We start from the raw sequence: 22,348 nt of genomic DNA, 5'->3' as shown, positions 1-22,348 counted from the left end.
TAACATCTTGATACTTTGAAGCCAACTTCCAGAAAATGATATGTTTAGGTTTAGCAATCAATTCGAACTGTTAGTTTTATACTAAATGTTTTTCATTTCTTAAATAATCTAAAACTAACCAAAAAACTTCCTGTGCTATTTATTTTCTTGCAGGCGCTCTATGGAATTCAGTGTCCACTGGACTGTCATGACGGGCGGACTGCGCGCGTCATTTCGTCGCAAAATATTATTTAAAATGAATTTAAGCTTATTATTTTTTGAATGAAAGTTGTGTTTATAATCGTTGAAAAATAAAATAGGGATTTTTTCATTTCTAAATGAAGCCTGCTTATATACTAAAATTTATTCTAAAGTCACGGTTTTACCAGGTAAATACTCGGAGGTTGTCATAGATTATGATGACAGATAGTAAGTGTTCTAAATAGGTATTATACCTATGTTTTTTAGGAGATAGCGCGCCTCGTTCCGGGTGCCGTGTTCCGAAATGGATTTCGTAGTAGTGCAAGTTTGGTGCAAGCCCCACATGACGGAGGGGTATGCGTCAGGCATTTCCTGTGTACAAAAAAGACCTATATTTCGGATCCATTTTTCATCACTGACATCATGCACTATTCAAAGACTGGTCTTCAAGCATTGAGGAATTTTGGACGAGAGACATCTCGAAGGTTCCCGAAGGCTGCCTAACTGAGTTAGATTTGTCGGCTAGCTAGCTTTTTTTGAAATTGGACCTACTTAGCTGGATTGTGTGTTAGAGATTTCTTATGAGATATTATATGTACATAATAATATAACCATCATAAGAAAGCTCAGATTCATGCTGCGGGCAATGGGGAGAGCCTAAAGGTTGGAACGCCATTTCGGCGGCCGTGTTTCCTGCCATATATACCTTAGATACCTGCAAGCCAAGAGTGAATAGGCATCTTCTAGGTAAGCGTGCTCCAACTTGGACCTCATCATTGCTTTCTTTAAAGCATGATTGTCGTCAAGCGCAAGCGCAAAGATTCAGGCGGCGCAAACCCGTAGCATGTGGAAGACCCTATTAAAGACTTATGTTCACTGTGGACGTCTGTCGGTTGATGTTGATGATTATGTCTTTAGTGCAAGTAGTTCAGTAGTTTCAGAGTTTATCGATAACAAACAAACAAACCTTTCCTCTTCATAATATGTACTTAGTAGCGCAAACTTGGAAAAAATCTCGTGGAAACTCTTTGATTTTCCGAGATAAATGTCATTTTACCTGGCAGCCCTAATCAATTTTATCACTGATAATAATAACTAATTCATAACCGTTAAACCTAAGAGTCAAAATCTCGTTTTTCTAGTCGAGTTCCGTAGGCTCTTTGAACTCACCGCATCCCAAGAAAACCTACCATTAGATGTAGGAATAATGGAAAGAGGTCACAACCCTCAGCAATAAAGAATACGATGCGGAGAGAGATGTCACTCTCAAGGTCTTTAAATGTATCCATGCAAAAAACCACGTCGACTGGTTGCTCCGTTGCAGCGTGATTGAATATTAAACCAACAAACACACTTTCGCATTTGAAATATGGCCAATGATTATAAGAAACAGTTTAAATCTCTCTCTGCTCTCTGAGAGACGTTAGGCAAAGTGAACACGAATTATGACACTTCTGTGTTCTTATACAAGCTTAGGTCTCTCAATTTTGTCAATTAATGTCAAATTTCTTTCTCAGATCAAAACCTAGTAAGTGGTTTAAATTCAAGAGAAGTTTAGGAACACACCTTTGAGAACATTGAAAACTTGCAGGTATGCAGGTTTCCTCACGATGTTTTCCTTCGCCGTTAAAGCAAGTGATATTAAATTGCTTAAAACGCACATAACTGAAAAGTTAGTAGTGCGTGATTCCAGGATCGAAGCCCCGACCTTCGATTAGGAGGCGGACGTTCTAACCACTAGGCTATGATAGTTTTTAAATTAAAGGGGTTTAAATATTTTAGTGTGAAGACTGGCCTACACATTTATTCATAACATGTGCATCATTTTCTTTTTTAGGGTTCCGTACCTCAAAATGAAAAACGGAGCTCTTAAAGGATCACTTTGTTGTCTGTCCATTTGTCCGTCCGTCCGTCAAGAAAACCTATACAGTACTTCCCGTTGATCTAGAATCACGAAATTTGTTCTCGGATTTATTCCTTTACTTGGGCTATGAGAGTTGAGACCTATCTACCTGCCCATAATTCTAGGTTAACGGGAAATACCCTATCGGTTTTCTTGACAGACACGACAGACGGACAGACGGACAGAAAGACAGACAACAAAGTGATCCTGTAAGGGTCCCGTGTTTCCTTTTGAGATATGGAACCCTAAAAACATTATGTAAGTATGCAAAGTATTTCCCTTGCAAACCATATTTAACAGTTGACATGTAGAGGTCAGAACTCCTTTTGACTTTTCCTATCTTACTTTTAAGTTTTAATGCATTATTAAGTATTTACTGTTTTGACATGGTATTTAGATAATGGGTGATATTTATTTTATTTAATCTAATTCCTTTGAAAAACTTAGTAAGGCGCATTAATCTATAAAAAACCTAGCGAGTTCATAGACTTACTATGTTTTAAAATGGTCAAAGCGACTTACTAGCTTTTAATTTTACTTTAATGTGGGTGTCCTTACAATACAACGGGACATACTATGAAAGTTAGGCTTATGACATAAAACGATTTTCGGAAAAATGACATTTACTTTGTTTTGATATGGGGCGGTCGATATAATTAGGTACTAGGGTAAAGGCTCAAGTAAATGAACAGATTGGACGTTTTTACATGTATTAAGAGCTGGAATAAAAAACCGGCTGATATACCTTTTTTAAATATTTTCTTACAAATTCTTACACTTTTTTCAATTTCAATTTCAAAACCGTGTTCCGTTCAAACCGTTCAAAAGTGCGTGTGCGTCCATGTGTGTGTGTGTGAGTGTGTGTGAGTATATACTTGTCTGTATGTTTGTACGAGTGTTTGTGAGTGTGGTATTGCGTTGTATAACCACATGAGTAGCGAACAGAGTCAAAGCTTCATACAAGCGCGCTACGATAGGTACACTACTACAAGCTTGAGGCGCGTGTGTGCGTGAGCACAGGCGCTACGTCGCGTACGGAGAGAAATCGGTTTATACCGGCTCGGCCTGTGCTCAAGCTCAGGGGCTGCAGTACACGTCGCGCGTCGTGTTTTCATTTAATTTAATGTTAATGATAATAATTTAAATAGTGTTTAAAATCTATTTTCTTGAACTGTCATAGATTTTGTTCAAAATCAATATCTGAGGATCCCTAGGATCACAAAACAGGAAATTGTTACCAAAATTTAAAAAAATCGACGCCATTTTGAAATTCTTTGTTAATTGACCGATTTCATTCAAAATCGATATTTAGAGCTCCCTGGCATCACAAAACAGGAAATTGTTACCAAAACTTAAAACAGTTGGCACCATTTTGTAATTCTTTGTTAATTGACCGATTTCGTTCAAAATCGATATTTAGAGCTCCCTGGGATAACAAAATAAGAAACTGTTACCAAAATTTAAAAAAGTCGACGCCATTTTGAAATTCTTTGTTAATTGACCGATTTCGTTCAAAATCGATATTTAGAGCTCCCTGGCATCACAAAACAGGAAACTGTTACCAAAATTTAAAAAAGTCGACGCCATTTTGAAATTCTTTGTTAATTGACCGATTTCGTTCAAAATCGATATTTAGAGCTCCCTGGCATCACAAAAAAGGAAACTGTTACCAAAATTTAAAAAAGTCGACGCCATTTTGAAATTCTTTATTAATTGACCGATTTCGTTCAAAATCGATATTTAGAGCTCCCTGGGATCACAAAATAAGAAACTGTTACCAAAATTTAAAAAAGTCGACGCCATTTTGAAATTCTTTGTTAATTGACCGATGTCGTTCAAAATCGATATTTAGAGCTCCTTGGGATCACAAAAAAGGAAACTGTTACCAAAATTTAAAAAAGTCGACGCCATTTTGAAATTCTTTGTTAATTGACCGATTTCGTTCAAAATCAATATTTAGAGCTCCCTGGGATCACAAAATAAGAAACTGTTACCAAAATTTAAAAAATTCGACGCCATTTTGAAATTCTTTGTTAATTGACCGATTTCGTTCAAAATCGATATTTAGAGCTCCCTGGCATCACAAAACAGGAAACTGTTACCAAAATTTAAAAAAGTCGACGCCATTTTGAAATTCTTTGTTAATTGACCGATTTCGTTCAAAATCGATATTTAGAGCTCCCTGGCATCACAAAAAAGGAAACTGTTACCAAAATTTAAAAAATATTTTTAACCGACTTCAAAAAAAGGAAGAGGTTCTGAATTCCTCGGTATCTTTTTTTTTAACGTATGTTCCCCGATTACTCAAAGACGCCTGGACCGATTTGGATTTTTTTTTTGTTTGATAGGGTATACTTCGCAGGTGGTCCCATATAAATTTGATGAAGATCTGATGAATATCTTCCGAGATGGAGAACGGAACTCCTCAATGGATAAGAGCAAATTGCTCGCGATCAGTGTACCCTAACCCTACTGTTTACTAAGATATTAATCTTAGTAAACGTAGGGTTTTAACTGGGTATGGCATATTATAGTACAGTGGGGCCACTAAAAATTGTGAAATAAAAAATTTTCAAAAGAAAAATAAAACCGACTTCAAAAACCACAATCACTAAAATTATTTTTACTTTTTAGTGTTTGTGGTTTTTGAAGTCGGTTTAATTTTTCTTTAGATTTTTTTTTAAATATTTATTCTGGTATTCTTCTTTCTTGGATAAGGATCCCTCTTGGGTATCCCCATTTCTCTCTGTCTTTGGTACTATCAAGCTAATTTTCTCTCGCGATTTGCACAATAGCATTAGACCAACGCGTCTTCGGTCTACCTATTTTTCTTTTGCCTGCTGGACCTGGCCAAGGGGAGATTTTTCCTGTCCTTCTTTCATCTGTAAAAATCGATACAATATGACCATTTGCATTCCAGTTTTAGGGCATGTCTCAAGGTGTCTGTAGGCTTTGTCTTTTTTCTTATGTCTTCAATTCTCACTTTGAATATTTTTTCCTTAAGTTATGCTCCTTGCCATCGCCCTTTAGCAAGTCACTATTATTCTTTTTATATCCTTTGTCTGGGCCCATGTTTGGCTGGCATAGGTGAGGCTTGGCAGGATGCATGTATCTGTAACGGATCTTTTAAGATGTACTGGGTAAGCTCCTTTCATTCTTTCCTTTTGTGCCCAGTACTTGTTCGAACTGATGTTAATCCGTCTGTCTACTTCCTCTTCTGCACTTGTAACGCTGAATGAGACTTGTTTTTTAAGATACATTTAGGAGCATAGGTATTGTAGTTCCAATACTTAATTGTATTTATTTGCCTATTACTATAAATATGGCGGCTGATTGAATGAGGCCGATTGTTGTACCTCTGCGAAACTGTTCAAAAATAGTAAACTGAAGTAAGTAAGTACTACTTACAAAATTATGTCGCTTTTCATTGATAAATATGGATTTCGAAAATTTGACCACATTTCCAAATTTCGCGATATATAAAGTGGCTTCCGATTCCGAATCATTTCACTGGCATACAAAATTCAACTTTTTTGTTTTATTAGGTTTTGAAACTGTTTCTTGTTAATTTGACGTCGCTGATTTCAGATCTACTTTAATTTTTTACACAGCAGCTCTAGTTTTTGAGATACAGGTACCCCCATATTTTGCACTATACTCACACTTTGTATGTTCACACTTTATTAAGATCACACAAGTAATTTCCAAAATTTATCGAGGTGTTAACATCAAGAAGAACATCTGCAAGTTATTCCAATCATTTTTGTACCATTTGGTGGCGAGTACGTATTAAAGAATGTCGTGCAAGTGTGTCTAACTTTGTAAAACAAGCATACTCGGGCTACTTTGAGAACCCATTAGCAGCTAACAGCAAGGCCTGGACTCCAAATTTTTATATGTGGAAGCTGTATTTCCTCATTGCGTTTATGAGCAAATAAGAATAGACCCTACTTTTACTAAAAAAAGTATTATAATTTGGCGCGAACCATCTAAACACCATGATGATTATTATTTCTGCATTGTGAATATAACCAGAAGAAACAGCAAAAAAATTGTTCCAAGCGACTCTATTGTAACTTGCAGTCTACAATTAGAACGATTCTGACTTCTGGTGATAAATTTGTACCTCAGCCCCAACCCAGTACCTCCAATCTACTTCAAGAACTTTCAGAAGGTAGTGACGATGTAGTGACTTTTACATCTCAACTTAGACTATTCAATCAAAATGATTTGGACCACTTAATGAGAGATCTTAGATTGTCTAAAAAGCATCAGAACATGTGGCTTCTCGGCTCAAAGGAACAAATCTGATAACATATTGTGTTACGGTATATTGTTCTCACTACTCTCAAAACATTCAGCAGCTGATGTTGCACTTCCAGCGACTTGGGTGCAACATGGGCATTAAGTTTTTCTCTATTATACAGAAAGGGCTCTATTATACATTCTAAAACAGGTTTTATTTATTATTATTATGTAAAATAGTTTTTGATTTATCGCGCAAAATGTAGAAAAAAATATACAATAAGTCAAAAACTGTGAAAATCTGACAATTTATTTTGAATTCCAAGCCGAAAATATATTTAAGAATTTATTTATTAATAGGAATCGAGAGTTTATGCACTAGATAGAGTTCGTTCATTCACTGAAATTCCCAGTTCATTTACTGGCAATTTATCCTTTTGTTAAATAAAATAAGTTATAATAATTAATACCACGCATTTTATTTGATTTTTTGATATTTAAATAATTTAAGAGTGTATACCTACTGTGTACAGACACACAAAATATAAAAATTATATATAGAACGATTCTCGTATACCTTAATTTTAGGTCAATGTCAGGGTAGTCCTTATTTGTTCATTTACTGGATCGTTTACCCTCCTACGTCAAAATACTAAAAGTCCGCGTAAATTTCGCAGATTGAAATGTCTGCTTGATTAATTGTCAATAGAGGGTCATGACATGTCAAAATTGCTAGTTTGAAGGTGAAATCGTCTATGTCATTCGCATTGGTTTTCCTCTTTTTCTTAACAGGGCTCTCTTCGTCACTCGTTTCATACAATCGTAGTTCCAATTTCATTTGAATATTAAGCAACCAAAGTCCATGAAATTTTGCAGACATATTCTAGAAACTAATACCTGTGTCTGTGGTGTTTTAGATTTTTCTAAAAATATGTAGTTTTAAAATTACAGGTGCTCAAAGATTTGTATGAAATTTTTCAAGACCGCGTAACATACAAACCGAATATTTTAACAGAAATCTGGAAAACCACAGACATAGATAATAGTTTCTAGAATATGTCTGCAAAATTTCATGGACTTTGGTTGCTTAATATTCAAATGAAGTTGGAACTACGATTGTATGAAACGAGTGACGGAGAGAGCCCTCTTAATGATGGTATTATGTTTAAAGTTTTTAATATATTTCGTATTTGTAGTGTAATAATTATTTTAAAGGCAATTTATTTTATAATTTTTCGTGTTGGAAAAAACATAGGAAATCGAGACGCGCGGAGTGCGTCAGGGCAGTTCCGGTCTAAGCAAGCAGTGTGTATATTTACACGATAGTAGTTTTCATCTCACTAGTTCGTAAAGGCTTTTTTGTCGTTTGAAATCTGCGTGGAAAACCATTTAAACTTAATGAAATTAAATTGAATCATTTTCTTTCAGCACGCATTCAACGAACTCGACAAAAACTTTTTCAAAATTTTCTTGTATTCAGTTTCCCATAATTTTGATTTGTTTTCCTTGCTTTATTTTTTTCATATTAGAGATGTACCTACGTTAAAGATCGACAATGAATAACTTTTCCTTAACAAGATTTTAAAGTTATGAGCGAAGATAAAATTAAATATTGTATATTGTTATAAGAACTACCTATTAGAGCAATTATTGTAATCAATTAATACTGAGAAAATATTAGAACATCTAAAAAGCTTGCATAAGACCTAGGAACCGTAAGACCTGTTTTGAAATCGATCTGACTTATTATACCAGAACAATTTATGCATATCTGAATAATTTTGGCATAAATTATATTTTCTTGATAGTAGTTATTGTTAAAAATAACACATATATTTATATTACATTTTTACCCGACTACGGCAAACGGAAGGGTTATGATTTCAGCAATCTCTGTATGCGTGTTCCACTATAGCGCCTAACCTACTGGCCCGATTTTTTAACCCCCGACCCAAAAAGAGGGGTGTTATAAGTTTGACGTGTGTATCTGTATATCAGTCTGTGGCTTCGTAGCTCCTAAACTAATGAACCGATTTTAATTAAGTTTTTTTTTTTTGTTTGAAAGGTGGCTTGATCGAGAGTGTTCTTAGCTATCATCCATGAAAATCCGTTCAGACGTTTGAAAGTTATCAGCTCTTTTCTAGTTACTGTAACCTTAATTTGTCGGGGGTGTTATAAATTTTTAATTTACACTTGTTTGATGAATGAGGTGACAAACGATTCGTTATTATGATCTTGGTGACATTTGCTACAATTTTTACGAACAAAATCAATATGACACAATATGCTACACGCAAAAAAGTTGATGGCTTCTGAAAAAAATATTTCGCTATCGTATCGAGAGAGATATCAAATGAAAGAAGAGACAATTCTGAGTTCATTAATATAAAAATAGTACCTACAATGTTAAAATACACTGAGCCACTGAAAAAAAATCTATATTTCAACGTTTATTAAAAGTAGTCAGGTTTTAGTTTTGAACTTTGTCATGTGAAGAAATATAATAATCAAATCAAGTGACGTACGTATAAAGCTGGCGCTACAAACGCCCTGGGCGATCTGTAACACATCTAATCTGTGGCGCAATTGCCTAAGCTCGTCTAGCCGTGGTGGAGGAGACTCTGGCGCAATCGTTTCGATCCGCAAAGGTCAAAGAAGGAATTCGCGCGGTCCGGCGCGCTTACGACACTACGAAGGAGGTTCCACCTCGCAAAGGGTTACCGATCTCAGCCTCAGCTGCACCGGAGCAGGTTGATCTTGATATTTGCTCAATAATCATTTCAAATTGAACGCCATTTTACGATGCTTACGAGTAGCTTGTTTAAAACGAGTGCACATTATTCAATGTACCTATATAAGTTTAAGCACAATAAGTACGTAATAAGCACAATCTATACTTACTAATAAATAAAATTGGAGTGTCTGTCTGTAATTTCGAAATAACTACCGCATATTAAGGTCATATGGTTATTTGAACGATATTATAACTGAATCACACGTTTGTAAAATTTTTGTCTGTCTGTCTGTCTGTCTGTCTGTTTGAAAAGGCTAATCTTGGAAACGGCTGAACCGATTTTGACGGGATTTTCACAGACAAGTAGAGAATTGACCAGGGAGTAACATAGGCTACTTTTTTAACCGACTTTCAAAAAGGGAGTTGTGTTTTTCTACCTATGTACACCGAAATCTCCGAGATTTCTGAACCGATTTGCGTCATTTCTTTTTTAATCGATAGAGGAACTTTGCGACATTGTTTCATAAAAAATTTGGAGTCCAACTCCTCAATCCTGATGCTGCAGGGGATCTGACCAATCCACGCGGGCGAAGCTGCGGGCATCAGCTAGTATCTAATAAGTTACAGCTACACTATTATTTTTGCTCATATGGGTCAGCTGGGAATCTTATATTGAGGTAGATTTTTTGTTGGCATGTCATAAGTGCACTAAATTGTGACACATTACGAGTATGTGCACCTTCAGGCGGATTAAGCCATCGTAGAGGTGCTTATGTATATTCCTTTGTTATTCGTTATGCAAATAGATGGTACATTGCTGCATATATAAAATTTCGAAGTGATCTAATATTGGAAGATAGTAGTTTATAAAGTGAATGCGTAAAGCGCGTCACCTGCGCCGCCGTGGGCATGCTGAGCTCTCTATTGTATGCTAATGGCCGCTTATGCCCGTGCTACGGAGATATTGGAAACGGGAATACATTGTACCTACTATCTTTTCTATTTTCTTTACAGTTCCGTATACCTTAATGTAAAAACAGAATCCTTACAGGATCACTTTGTCGTTCATCTGCCCTGTTATTGCCCTTTTACTCAAAAACAGGAAAATTTTTAAGGGATCTTCTGATTTGATCTATGTACTTAATTATTTTATGCTCTCTTGGGACAAGTGAAAGACTAAATCTGAAAATAATAATTAGACTATTCCAGGTGGGATTATTTATTTATTAATCTGAGGCGAACACAAACATGTAAAACACTTAGTATTTGTTCGTTAAATTTACTTGGCAACATTATTCGTATGAAAATTATGTGGTACGGAAGCGTTTTAGTTTAGTACGTGATTCTTCGTCGTATCAACCTGATTCGGCTGATTAAAAATGTATATAGAATAATACAATCAAGATATCAGTCAATCAATCAGTCAGTCAGCTAGTTTGTATTTTTTAATTGTACTTCTCATTATAGTACATTAGTGTTTGTCAAATTATTTACGTTTCACATTTTGGTGCAGCGCAAGTAATAGTTAGGCGTTATATTTTATTAAGATATTTTACTAAGATACCATACATATGCTTCGTTTGATTTCTTTTTAACCCCCGACCAAAAAAGAGGAGTGTTATAAGTTTGACGTGTGTATCTGTGTATCTGTCTGTGGCATCGTAGCTCCTAAACTAATGAACCGATTTTAATTTAGTTTTTTTTTGTTTGAAAGGTGGCTTGATCGAGACTGTTCTTAGCTATAATCCAAGAAAATCGGTTCAGCCGCTTGAAAGTTATCAGCTCTTTTCTAGTTATTACTGTACTTCCTTACCTATTACTACCTTCTATTACTATTATTACCTTCACTTGTCGGGGGTGTTCTAAATTTTTAATTTACACTTGTAGTGTATTTTTATGCACAGGAGCATTTTTAGTTCAACTGTAGGATTTTTAATTCAACAAAGTATTCAATTTATTGGTAAGCAGTTATCCCACCATTACATACGTACATATACATACATACGTAGATCTTAGATATCATTAAGTACACCTACCTACGTACATACTTCTAAAACTATGTTGTAACCAGCCAACGAATGCAACCTTTCGATAGGAATAATTCGTATCACTGTTCGATGTACTTATGTATATTATCAATATCCCTACCGAACTACCTATATATACCTACCGAATACGCCAACCTGCAGCAACCTAAGTACGTCCTACGTACCTATAGTACTTACTCGTAGTAGATACGAACCTGTTATTAACATACCTACTTTGGAGTTATTATAAATATGAAAATAACTAGCGTAACCGTAATATACAAGTATCAGATATTGATTTTCAATCAGAACAATATCTTTGTTAACAATCTCTGTGTTGGGATCTGACTTAAAAGCCACAGTGGCCCTCTTGGGATTGCTCTTATACTTACTGATCGAAGGATTTGCATCATAAACTCGAAGAACTTCTTAGAATAAAGTTTAGTTTAGTCGTCTAGTTTTTCAAATAGGCTATGTCAGAAGACAGCGACAGAGCTTCTGGCTTTGCGCTTGATCAAGGAATCGGGAAGTACTAATACTCAGTACTAGGTACTAGTGCTCAGTACCTAACAGATACAATACGATATAATGGTAAATAATAATAAATGGATTTAATGGTAAATAATTTACATTCCAATTTTAAATAATAATAATTTTGAATCTAAAATACGTAGGTAATATAATATTATAGGTGACTCTATTATTCCCACAGACATCTGAGCTGGAGTCATTGCTGTGCAAGCAAGAGGGCGCCTCACTCCAGTCCGCCCACATGGACCTATTCGATGGCGGAACGACTTCGCGTGACGATGCCTTCCTCCGTCCTGCCCTCTGGGAGGACATCGCCTCATCCATCAGGAACATCGATCCTGAGAACGCGAACATGCTCGCTCCTCTCGGGGCCACCCACGTTAAGTTGGAGGCTGAGGACGCGCTGCTCGAGGAGTGCGCCACTCCTTTACTCAGCCCTTTGGAGATCAAGACGGAGAGGCTCTGCGCTCCGCCGACGTACGCGCATCCGCAGCCACCGCAGCATCAGCCGCACCAACAGCCGGCGACATCCTTCTCGAAATACCCCCCCTCGAGACTCGTCTACATGTCTCCACTGACGCCGCCCGGATCCGATCAGGGTAGCCCAGGAAATTCAATGCAGGTAATCCTAAAAGCCGATTGACATCGCCTTGCGACTGCTAGCGATTATGCGTCAGATGGTACCATCCTTTGCTCGCGACTGTACTTTTTATTTTGCGAATTAATCAAAAGCAAATTTTAGCAATGTCATCACAACTCGAGAGGGATGGGATTATGGTAAGTGAAATGTTCAATCAGTTAAGAGAGGTTTATTCAAAGTTCGCTCCAAACAATCGTATTTAGTTTGGCTCTCATTTCAATCTTAAGCAAACAAACTCAATCACATTTTGTTGATACATTATAGGAACTAATATCTATCTATGGTTTACACGGGTTCAAGGATTTAGATAAAAAAAATTAAACTCATATTGTAACTTTAAAACTAAACATTTTTACGGTAATCTGAAAACCGCAGTCACTAATAGATATTACTTAATTTCTAAAACTTGGATACAAAAATACATTAACTTTAGTTGCTGAATATTCAAATGAGTATGAAACCACGTTTGTACGGAGCGAGTGAATGAAAGTCCTCTATTAATACTTATTTAATAAAACAACAGAATATATTTTACTACAGAGTATAATTCATTAAAAAAAAACTCTTACAATTCAAAGGCAAAATCAGGCAATGCATAAAAATTAAAACACCCTAAAATTACGAGTGATTTTGTTGATAAAATGCTGATGAAATTACTAATTATTATACAAGGAAGAATGTTCTGATCTTTGCAGGGTGGCCCGCGTCGGACACCACCGCCCCCGTACCACGCACCACCGCTACTGCGTGCGCCACATATACCACCGCACCCTGTGTCACAAGGTCACCATCACCCACAGGTAACACTTTCATCCTTCGCTTCAACTTTTACTGCATGACATTTCCTGTCCAATATTTGATTGGTGCAAAACTTTATTGTTTTACTAGCTGATGCCCGCGACTTCGTTCGCATGAATGTAGGTTTTTTAAAATTCCCGTGGGAACTCTTTGATTTTCCGGGATAAAAAGTAGCTTATGTGCTAATCCAGGGTATAATCTATCTCCATTCTTAATTTCAGCCCAATCCGTCCAGTAGTTTTTGCGTGAAGGAGTAACAAACATACACACACACACACACACACACACACACACACACATACAAACTTTCTCCTTTATAATATTAGTGTGACATGCGTCATCATGAAAAATGACATTTTCATTGGATGGAGTTCGGCTTTTTGCCGTTGAGGCGTCTCAGGTCATTAGAATTGTACTTTTATTTGTATTCTGCTAATATGCATATACCTTATTTTAGTCCTACATTAATTTTGTTAGGAAACCATTATATAGCAAATCAGGGCAAAAAACTGTTATAGAAACTGCAGAGTTTTGGTTAGCCGGAATTTTCGATTAAATTGACCCTAATTGAGGAAAAACTTATTTTTTGAAAACATTAGCTAATCAAACAGTCAAAATAATAACCAGTGGGAAACGAAAAGCAAAAAATACAAGGACAAGGATAATACAAACGAAAGAATCTTTAGCAAGTCTCCGACAGGGGTTACTGTAAAATAAGTTACCTAATTGTTAGTTAAATATATGAATTTTGTAAACAGGCAATGTCGCAGCCGTTGCATATGGCTCCGCAACCTGTCCCAGTGCAACACCCTCATGTGCCACAGCCTCACTCGCGCCTCGCGCCTCCCCCCATCAAGTACAACCGCCGGAACAACCCAGAGCTCGAGAAGAGAAGAGTTCACCACTGTGACTTCATTGGTGATTGTTCTTTATTAATACTGGCAAACCCTTCCACCGTACCTGCATGCTACTGTTCCTCACTCGAGCCTTGCAAACACAGAACGGGAAATGGAGAGTGCATCGTTTTATAGGTGACTATTAGTAAGATCTCGTACTCTATCGCTCTACATTCTTCACACAGCAGACATCACACCTGGCTTGAGAGAGATGATACATCATGGTGATTCTATGGGTGATTATTAGTATACTAATAGAAACGCAAACAGATCCCTGTTACTTGCTCGTATCCCCCAACAGGAGAAATTGAGAGGACATCGGGACGATTTCATAGGTGAATATAATTTGTATAAGAATCCTGTACCGTGTTCGCACGCGCCTGCTCTCCCATTCGCGCCTTCCGCAAACCATTCCCAGCCTGTGAAGTGAAGAGTGCATCATTGCGAATTGATAGGTGACTATTGTTTATGTGCTAGCAGAAAGCTGCGCCACACCCGTCCGCGCCAGCGCCTCATTCGCGCCTCGCGCCTCCGCCTTCCAAGCGGAACAATCCCCCGTGCAAAACAATCCCGGACTAGAGAAGAGAAGAGTGCACCATTGCGAATTTATAGGTAACTTACTTGATAGGTATCTATAAACATATACATATCCCACCCAGTTACCTACCCGCCATAGATGCATGTTTATCTGATACTTACGCGATATAAGAAATTTAACCAAAGAAATAACACGTAACAAAGCATAATAAGAATATTTAAATCTAGCGACAAACTGCAACGATATAAATTTTTTACTAAGTAGTTATATATTTAGAAATGTAAAAATAATATAGTTGAATATTTCAGGGTGCACCAAAGTTTACACGAAAAGCTCGCATCTGAAGGCTCACCAACGAATTCATACAGGTAACGTACAACTTTATTACCTTATTTTATTATACTTTATGCACTGCGAAAATAATTAAGTCTCGCACTGGCGAAGGATGTAAACTAATAAGACCTAATAAAGCTTCCAGCATTTGCGCCTTTCTAAAAGCGAATGTGTAATGAGACGAAACAATAATTACAATTTGCATGTTTCAATAGCCTTCTTTGTTCTCAGGAGAGAAACCTTACACTTGCCAGTGGCCGGAGTGTGAGTGGAGATTTGCGCGGTCCGACGAGCTAACCCGGCACTACCGCAAGCATACTGGAGCTAAACCCTTCAAGTGTGCGGTTTGCGAGCGATCCTTCGCGCGTTCCGACCACCTCGCGTTGCACATGAAGAGGCACTTGCCCAAAACGTCTAAATGACACGCGAGGAGAGGCGGGGACCAACCTTCTACGCCTCAACCTATTCAAGTTCGTATTCAGTGTAATCAAAAATCCTTTCATTACCCTTAAACATATTCAGAGTATCCCCAGTCCCCTCATTGGCACCTAATTTTCCTGTATCATTAGTTATTTGATCTGATCTTAAACATAAATATTAATTACGGTAGTTTACTAAAGTACCTAACAATTCTTTTTTCCTACTTTTATTTCATCAGCACAACGCATACCCGCAGAGTAGAGTGGAGCAGAGGCTTAAGAATGTCTTTCTTGATAACAACTCAAACTAAGTTATATTTCCTTTATTTTATTTATTTTGTTTTATCAATATTACTCTTATAGATATTTACATAGAATCTTAACTTTCTTACGTCTTGATTATAAAGTTTGAGGCGCACGTCCCTCGTATCTCTTTCTTGTTGTACTCGTATTTTCATTATACTAATTTCAACCACACAAAGATAAGTTCAAAAGTTTTTATCAATTAACTCGGCTACTACTCCACCTGTATGTATGTATTTTCATAAATAGTCGCTTGAGCGAAAATGGAGTCTACAACAATATTATAACAATTCCTTTTCAGGAGGAAACCAGCGAAGGCCTCTTTCTAGAGTGCGATCTGGAAACTAGCCTGATGGACACATTCTACAGCGTACTGTGACTTCGCAGACACGTATGGAGACAAGCAAACAACAGTATGTGCATATAAAGCGAAACTGCAAGAAACCAACTCATTTTATCTCAAACGTCTCTAATTGTTTAGGAAAAATAAACTATACATGACTACACAACATGTTTTACGTGCATTATTGTGACATATTAGTAGATAAAATGTACGAATTTGTGGACAAACGCGAATCACAATACTTAGTTAACGATATTGTAAATTTATTATAACATGTTTTAAAAAGCACAACAGGTACAATCTTTACCAAGGAATCGCTTTACATAAATAATTATTATTGTAAATTGTTAGCACAGAGTCATCTATTGATCAATCCAAAATAGTTTATTGATAAGTATTTTATAAATATTTATGTACATTAAAAATGACAATTATCTCTAGTGGGACGCAGTGTTTTGTGACGCCTTGTTATCAATATTTATTAATATTTCATATTATAAGTTATAAAGTATCAATTACTATTGTAAAGAAATATTAAAAAATCAATGCTTACCTTACACTTACCTATGTTTTCGATTGACGCTCTACATTTTCGTCGTCTGGCAACAAATATCTTAATATTATTTTTTATTCAATAAAATATTATCTTTGTTATTTTAGTGACAAAACAAATAGACAATTAATATAAATGTGTGACACATTGCATAAAACTGACAGCATTTTGCATAATTATCTAAGCATTTGTGTTTTTGGGGTTCCGTACCTCGAAATAAAAAAACCCTTATAGGATCACTTCGTTGTCTGTCTCTCAGTCTGTCTGTCTGTCTGTCGGTCTATCTGTCCGTCTGCCCGTCTGTCCGTCTGTCTGTCTGTCAAGAAAACCGATATGGTACTTTCTGTTGACCTAAAATCATGAAATGTAGGTAATAGGTACGTAGGTCTTATAGAACAAGCAAAAGAAAAAATCCGAAGGCCGTGAATTTGTTATATTACAAAAAAAAATGTGTTGATGAACAAATAATAATAAGTATTTTCAATTTTCGAAGTAAGATAATACCATGTGAAATGGCTTTACCTTTGCATTCTAAAACAGATTTTTATTTCTTTTTTTGCATAATAGTTTTTGATTTATCGTGCAAAATGTTGAAATAAATACCCGAGTACGGAACCCTCGGTGGGTGAGTCTGACTCGCACTTGGCCGGTTTTTATTTCTATATAACTTAAGTACACGTATATCAATACTTATATGCATATTGAAATTTGCTCACTGGAGTGGCAATGGAGTCACAAGCACGTCTCGTTGTAAAAGCTCTAAGTATTCTCTAGATATGATTAATTTATTGTAAGTTTAATTAAAATTAAGAAGACAAGAAATATCCAAGATATTATAGATATTTTTATGTTTATAACTTTAAATATTGATAGGATTAGATAGAAATTAGTTTTAAATGTACGGAAGCGTTTTCGGATCACACGACCTGGGATATAAGTCTTCAAAAGTTGGATCGCTTTTCGAGCGGACCTCCAAAGCATCATGGCAGAATTTATAATATTACAGCATACGAATTTTGTATATTATCTACTTGATCTAATATATGTTTATCTTTACTAATAACAAGCATTGAAATGAATGAATACCTAGTCCGAATTCTACGTTTTATAACATCCAAGCAATCGCTATTTAGACATTTGTCGGATCTTCGCAGATTGGGTGTTACCTAGTTGATATTATTATTCCACTTAACAGGGTAGGATTGTAATAATTAGCAGTATGGTTTAAACAGTCTTTTTTGACCTATATAGACCAAAGTGCAGTGATGAAGATGATATTACAATACGAGTAATTCTCACTTATTGAGAAACCTTGGTCGTTTTATTCGGATTCGCAGCTATACACTTCTAGTCTTGATTTATAACGTTTTATGTTGTTATTAAGCATGTTCACACTATCACTTGTATGATATATTATTTAAATTCGGCCGGTTTCACACAATAAAAATTATTGCAGTACCCATTTACCTACTGATTTTTGTCGAATATTGCCTAAATATAATATAATATGGTAAATACGCTTAGGTAATTCGTTCGCAAATCGTAATTTAACTTTAATATGCGAAAGCCTTAAGATTAGCATAGGTACTTAAATTAATATTAATTATTATTAGAAAGCGCTTTATCTATTTCGAGGAGCGAACATGTCATCACAGCTAGCCTTACCTTATTGTCTCCGTCCACGATATCAAATATTTATACCTTTATCAAAATATATATCATTAGAGCGCCTTCAAATAAAGGAATATATTAATATCAAATCACAATTGTATGAATATCTATCTTTGTATAATAAGATTTGCCATCATCTATAGTCACTAATTTTGTGCTAATAATAAGTTGTAAAAGTTTAAGCTACGCCTAGACCGGGTTAATAAAGACATACCAAAGGCATACCTTACAGGTAATTAGGCACTATGAAAATGTGACGTTGCGTAGATAAAAATAGATACAAAAGTAAAAAGCAGACAGAGAAATATGAAGTGCCTGTAATGAATTTAAAAAAAAAAACTTCATTACATTCATTAAATTAGCATCCGAATATATAGGCAGGTACCTATTAGGTATAATTTTGGCCTGCGAAGGATCTCCTAATTTACTTTAGCCTGTTTCTCTTAGGTATACTATCTACTTAAGCTCAGTTGCAAAAATAAAATTCAACAAAGTTCAAAGTTACAACTTTAGTTATGGTTAAAGTTGTGTAATATTACCATATCTTTGGTATATATTCTGTTTTTAAACAACTAGGTTGCACGAGTCAGGATTTGTTAATTTTGGGCCAAAATAATATTACATTTGCATGTAAACAAATGAAGGTATCAATAATGACTTATGCAACCCATTTTGCTTTTTATTCGTGGTCAAAGTTTAACGGTAATTAAGTATAACATAATATCAACCACTTTATTTACGATAACATTATATGCAACTGTTGTTTGGTAGGCTCTCACTAGCCCGGTCTATGCTCTACACGTGAAGTTAAAATTATTACTTAGGTATCTTATTAAAATATGTAAAATTACAATTTTCTACTGTTTTAGTTATTGTTAAATCGTATATACCTTCGAGATACGTTTTATAACTATTTAATGGCGTCTTTCGCAGTTCGATTAAAAAAAAATTATTTTATGCTACGTGAAATAGCTTAGTATTTCTAAGTTTCATCGGAAAAATTATAGTGACTTATTTTTATTTTTAATTTTGGTAATTCTTGGTCTGAAAACATAAATAATCTAAGGATTTTATACTATTTGACTTGTTTTCTCGACTGAAAAGGTTTTGACTTAGAAACGGATTCTCTCATCATCGTCATGAGAAATCATGTTTCAGCAATAATATCATTTTATTTACACAAAACCACGTTCCCCATTTTAGATTTTAGATTTTATTTGTATAAAATTTGTAGTCTATGTCATCCGGATCATAATAACAATTTTCTTATTATAATAACAAATCAATTGACACGTCATGCATCAAATCAGCTCAGACATACATACCCAAGTGCATACACAAACATACATAATATTAAAAAAAAAACTGAAAAAATCTTTATTTTACGCTTTATATTGCCTTAAAAATAAAGAACGGTAACAACTGCGATAGTTACAAACTGTGTTACAGTTGTTAACGCCCACCTCCAGATTAACAAAATTACGTACCTACTAAAGACAAGAAGAAAGAGATAAAAATATGTAATTAATATACCTACATAGTATTGGCGTCACTCAGAAAAGCAGGTATTATTTAAATATTTTTATCGAATTATTGGAATGTCCTCTCCAAAACCAACACAAAAAACACAAGTTCAATGTGTAAGGTTATCCGAGAGTTTTAATCTAAACAAACTAATGCCAAAATAAGTAATTTAATTAGAGCGTGATTGCTATCACAACATCTAATTATTCAGTTCACAATCCAAATACCGAAAATATGCGATATCGCTCCGAATCTCGGAAGGAGACTGAACTAAAACCTTCAAAACACCCGTATTTATGCAAGTTCAATCTTGTTGGCCTCCTAGCAACAGATTGTATGACATCGAATGAGCCAAATATCGATTTTATCAAACTACCTGCATTAGATAAATTAATAATTTTATATTATTGTTGACAATTCAAATCAATTTTAAAAAGTAACCTTACAGTTCGGCCGTCCTGAATTTAACACGTCCGCGTGTTTCTAATCAATCTTGTCATGTCAGTCGCGGGCTTCCCTACCCTAAGTCGAATCCAAAACATGGGCTATCCTGCCTTCCGTCAAATCATGGGCGTTTCTGCCCTTAGTCATGTCATCAAAACCTATTCTTGAACAGCCGAACTCTCAGTTTTAATATCCAATCAAAAATAAATCCAAACGACCATTCTCTCATTCGATGTACACGAAATCTGAATTACTTACTGCAAGATACTTTCCACTTCACAAAAGACTAAATTCTTTAAAAAAAAAAACTAAAAATTTTAATCACCAAATTAAACTCAATAAAAATTTTAATCAAATGTGGGTTGTTTACAAAAAGATACCAAAGCGAAATTAAGACAACGTGAGACACGTCCCGCTTCTGAATTATTGGCGTCACTCAGAAAAGCAGGTATTATTTAAATATTTTTATCGAATTATTGGAATGTCCTCTCCAAAACCAACACAAAAAACACAAGTTCAATGTGTAAGGTTATCCGAGAGTTTTAATCTAAACAAACTAATGCCAAAATAAGTAAGTTAATTAGAGCGTGATTGCTATCACAACATCAAATTATTCAGTTCACAATCCAAATACTGAAAATATGCGATATCGCTCCGAATCTCGGAAGGAGACTGAACTAAAACCTTCAAAACACCCGTATTTATGCAAGTTCAATCTTGTTGGCCGCCTAGCAACAGATTGTATGACATCGAATGAGCCAAATATCGATTTTATCAAACTACCTGCATTAGATAAATTAATAATTTTATATTATTGTTGACAATTCAAATCAATTTTTAAAAGTAACCTTACAATAGTACCTATAGACTGCTAATATCACCTCTCTCTCTCTCTCCTGTTCTCTTCCTGTTCTTTGCTTTTGCCGTAGTTATTTTTTAGATCATCAGAAAATAATACATCTAAATCGCAAACATGCGGACGACTCTATTGGTTTCACAGCAAGTAATGTATGCTATATAACATATATCTACGGTAGTATAAAATAAAAGTATCAGTTTCTATAATTTATAATAATATGGCGTTCAGGACAATCTTTAAAAAAATTCGCCATTTAGTCTTGCCACTTTTTCTTTGCATTTACTTGTATGTTGTAAATTCCTAAACTTAATAAATAACTATATTATCATCTTATTATAATTTTTATTTTAAGTTTTATGGCCTACGTGAATAAAAATGCCATAAAGAATATTTTAAATTGAGAAGTGTTTTGTTGCAATTACCTATATTTCTTTTTTTTTTTGATAAAACCGGACATGTACATAACAATATAACACTGTCTCAAAATATGTTATGTCTGTAGTAAAATTCCCAATAAAAAGATTTTATTAACCCCCGACCCAAAAAGACCGGTGTTATAAGTTTGACGTGTGTATCTGTCTGTGGCACCGTAGCTCCTAAACGAATGAACCGATTTTAATTTAGTTTTTTTGTTTGAAAGGTTGCTTGATCGAGAGTGTTCTTAGCAGCTATAATCCAAGAAAATCGCTTCAGCCGTTTGAAAGTTATCAGCTCTTTTCTAGTTATCTTCACTTGTCGGGGGTGTTATAAATTTTTAATTAACACTTGTGTACAAGGGGCATGAGACGGGCCTGCCCGCGAAATTCAAATTTTATTTGGTTTTTCACAATTTGTAAACTAATACGACAACGTAGGCTTATGTTATTTTACTTGCGACAGTGGCAGTATCATTCTCACAGGTTTATATAAAAATAAAAATCTTTACTTAAAAGGGTCCGTAGGGTAAAGATTTTTATATAAACCTGTGAGGATGATACTGCCATTGTCGCAAGTAAAATACTATAAGTCTACGTCGTCGTATTAGATTACAAATTGCGAAAAACCAAATAAAATTTGAATTTCGCGGGCAGGCCCGTCGCTTCCACCATAATGCCGTAGTTCAGATTGGACTGCTTGTTTTGCGCGCTCAACTTTCGATTTAACACTAACCAATTATTGCAAAATATACCTTTAGGTCATTTTAAATATTAAATACCACTAGAAGTATACCCGATACATACCTGATACATTATATTGTTATTACTCGTACTTCCGCTTTTTCGTATATCTCGATCACATTACATAATTTCAGAGTGCATAGGAAATTTAAGTAAAAAGTAGAATGCATGTAGATAATTATTAATAAGTATTAGGAACATTTGACGATGAGCGTTATTATCACAAGCATACATAATATATTATTTCCTG

At 35.2% G+C, this 22,348-nt stretch overlaps 1 protein-coding gene across 1 annotated transcript in view; it reads left to right on the top strand.

Moving 5' to 3' along the window:
• The window catches only part of LOC123880395 (dendritic arbor reduction protein 1-like), an 88,950-nt gene extending 72,287 nt beyond the window's left edge, over positions 1–16,663 (top strand). Inside the window, exons 3-9 of the mRNA XM_045928493.1 lie at positions 11,802–12,242; positions 12,956–13,060; positions 13,817–13,976; positions 14,435–14,566; positions 14,801–14,860; positions 15,057–15,295; positions 15,849–16,663. Of these exons, the coding sequence (XP_045784449.1) occupies positions 11,802–12,242; positions 12,956–13,060; positions 13,817–13,976; positions 14,435–14,566; positions 14,801–14,860; positions 15,057–15,247 (1,089 nt within the window). The 3' untranslated portion in view covers positions 15,248–15,295; positions 15,849–16,663. The remainder of the gene's footprint in view (positions 1–11,801; positions 12,243–12,955; positions 13,061–13,816; positions 13,977–14,434; positions 14,567–14,800; positions 14,861–15,056; positions 15,296–15,848) is intronic.
• Positions 16,664–22,348: the final 5,685 nt, after the last annotated feature.

Source organism: Maniola jurtina, chromosome Z (assembly GCF_905333055.1).
Source record: "Maniola jurtina chromosome Z, ilManJurt1.1, whole genome shotgun sequence".
Taxonomy (NCBI): domain Eukaryota; kingdom Metazoa; phylum Arthropoda; class Insecta; order Lepidoptera; family Nymphalidae; genus Maniola; species Maniola jurtina.
Note: the sequence above shows the minus strand (reverse complement) of the source record. Positions and strands in the feature narration are given on the sequence as shown.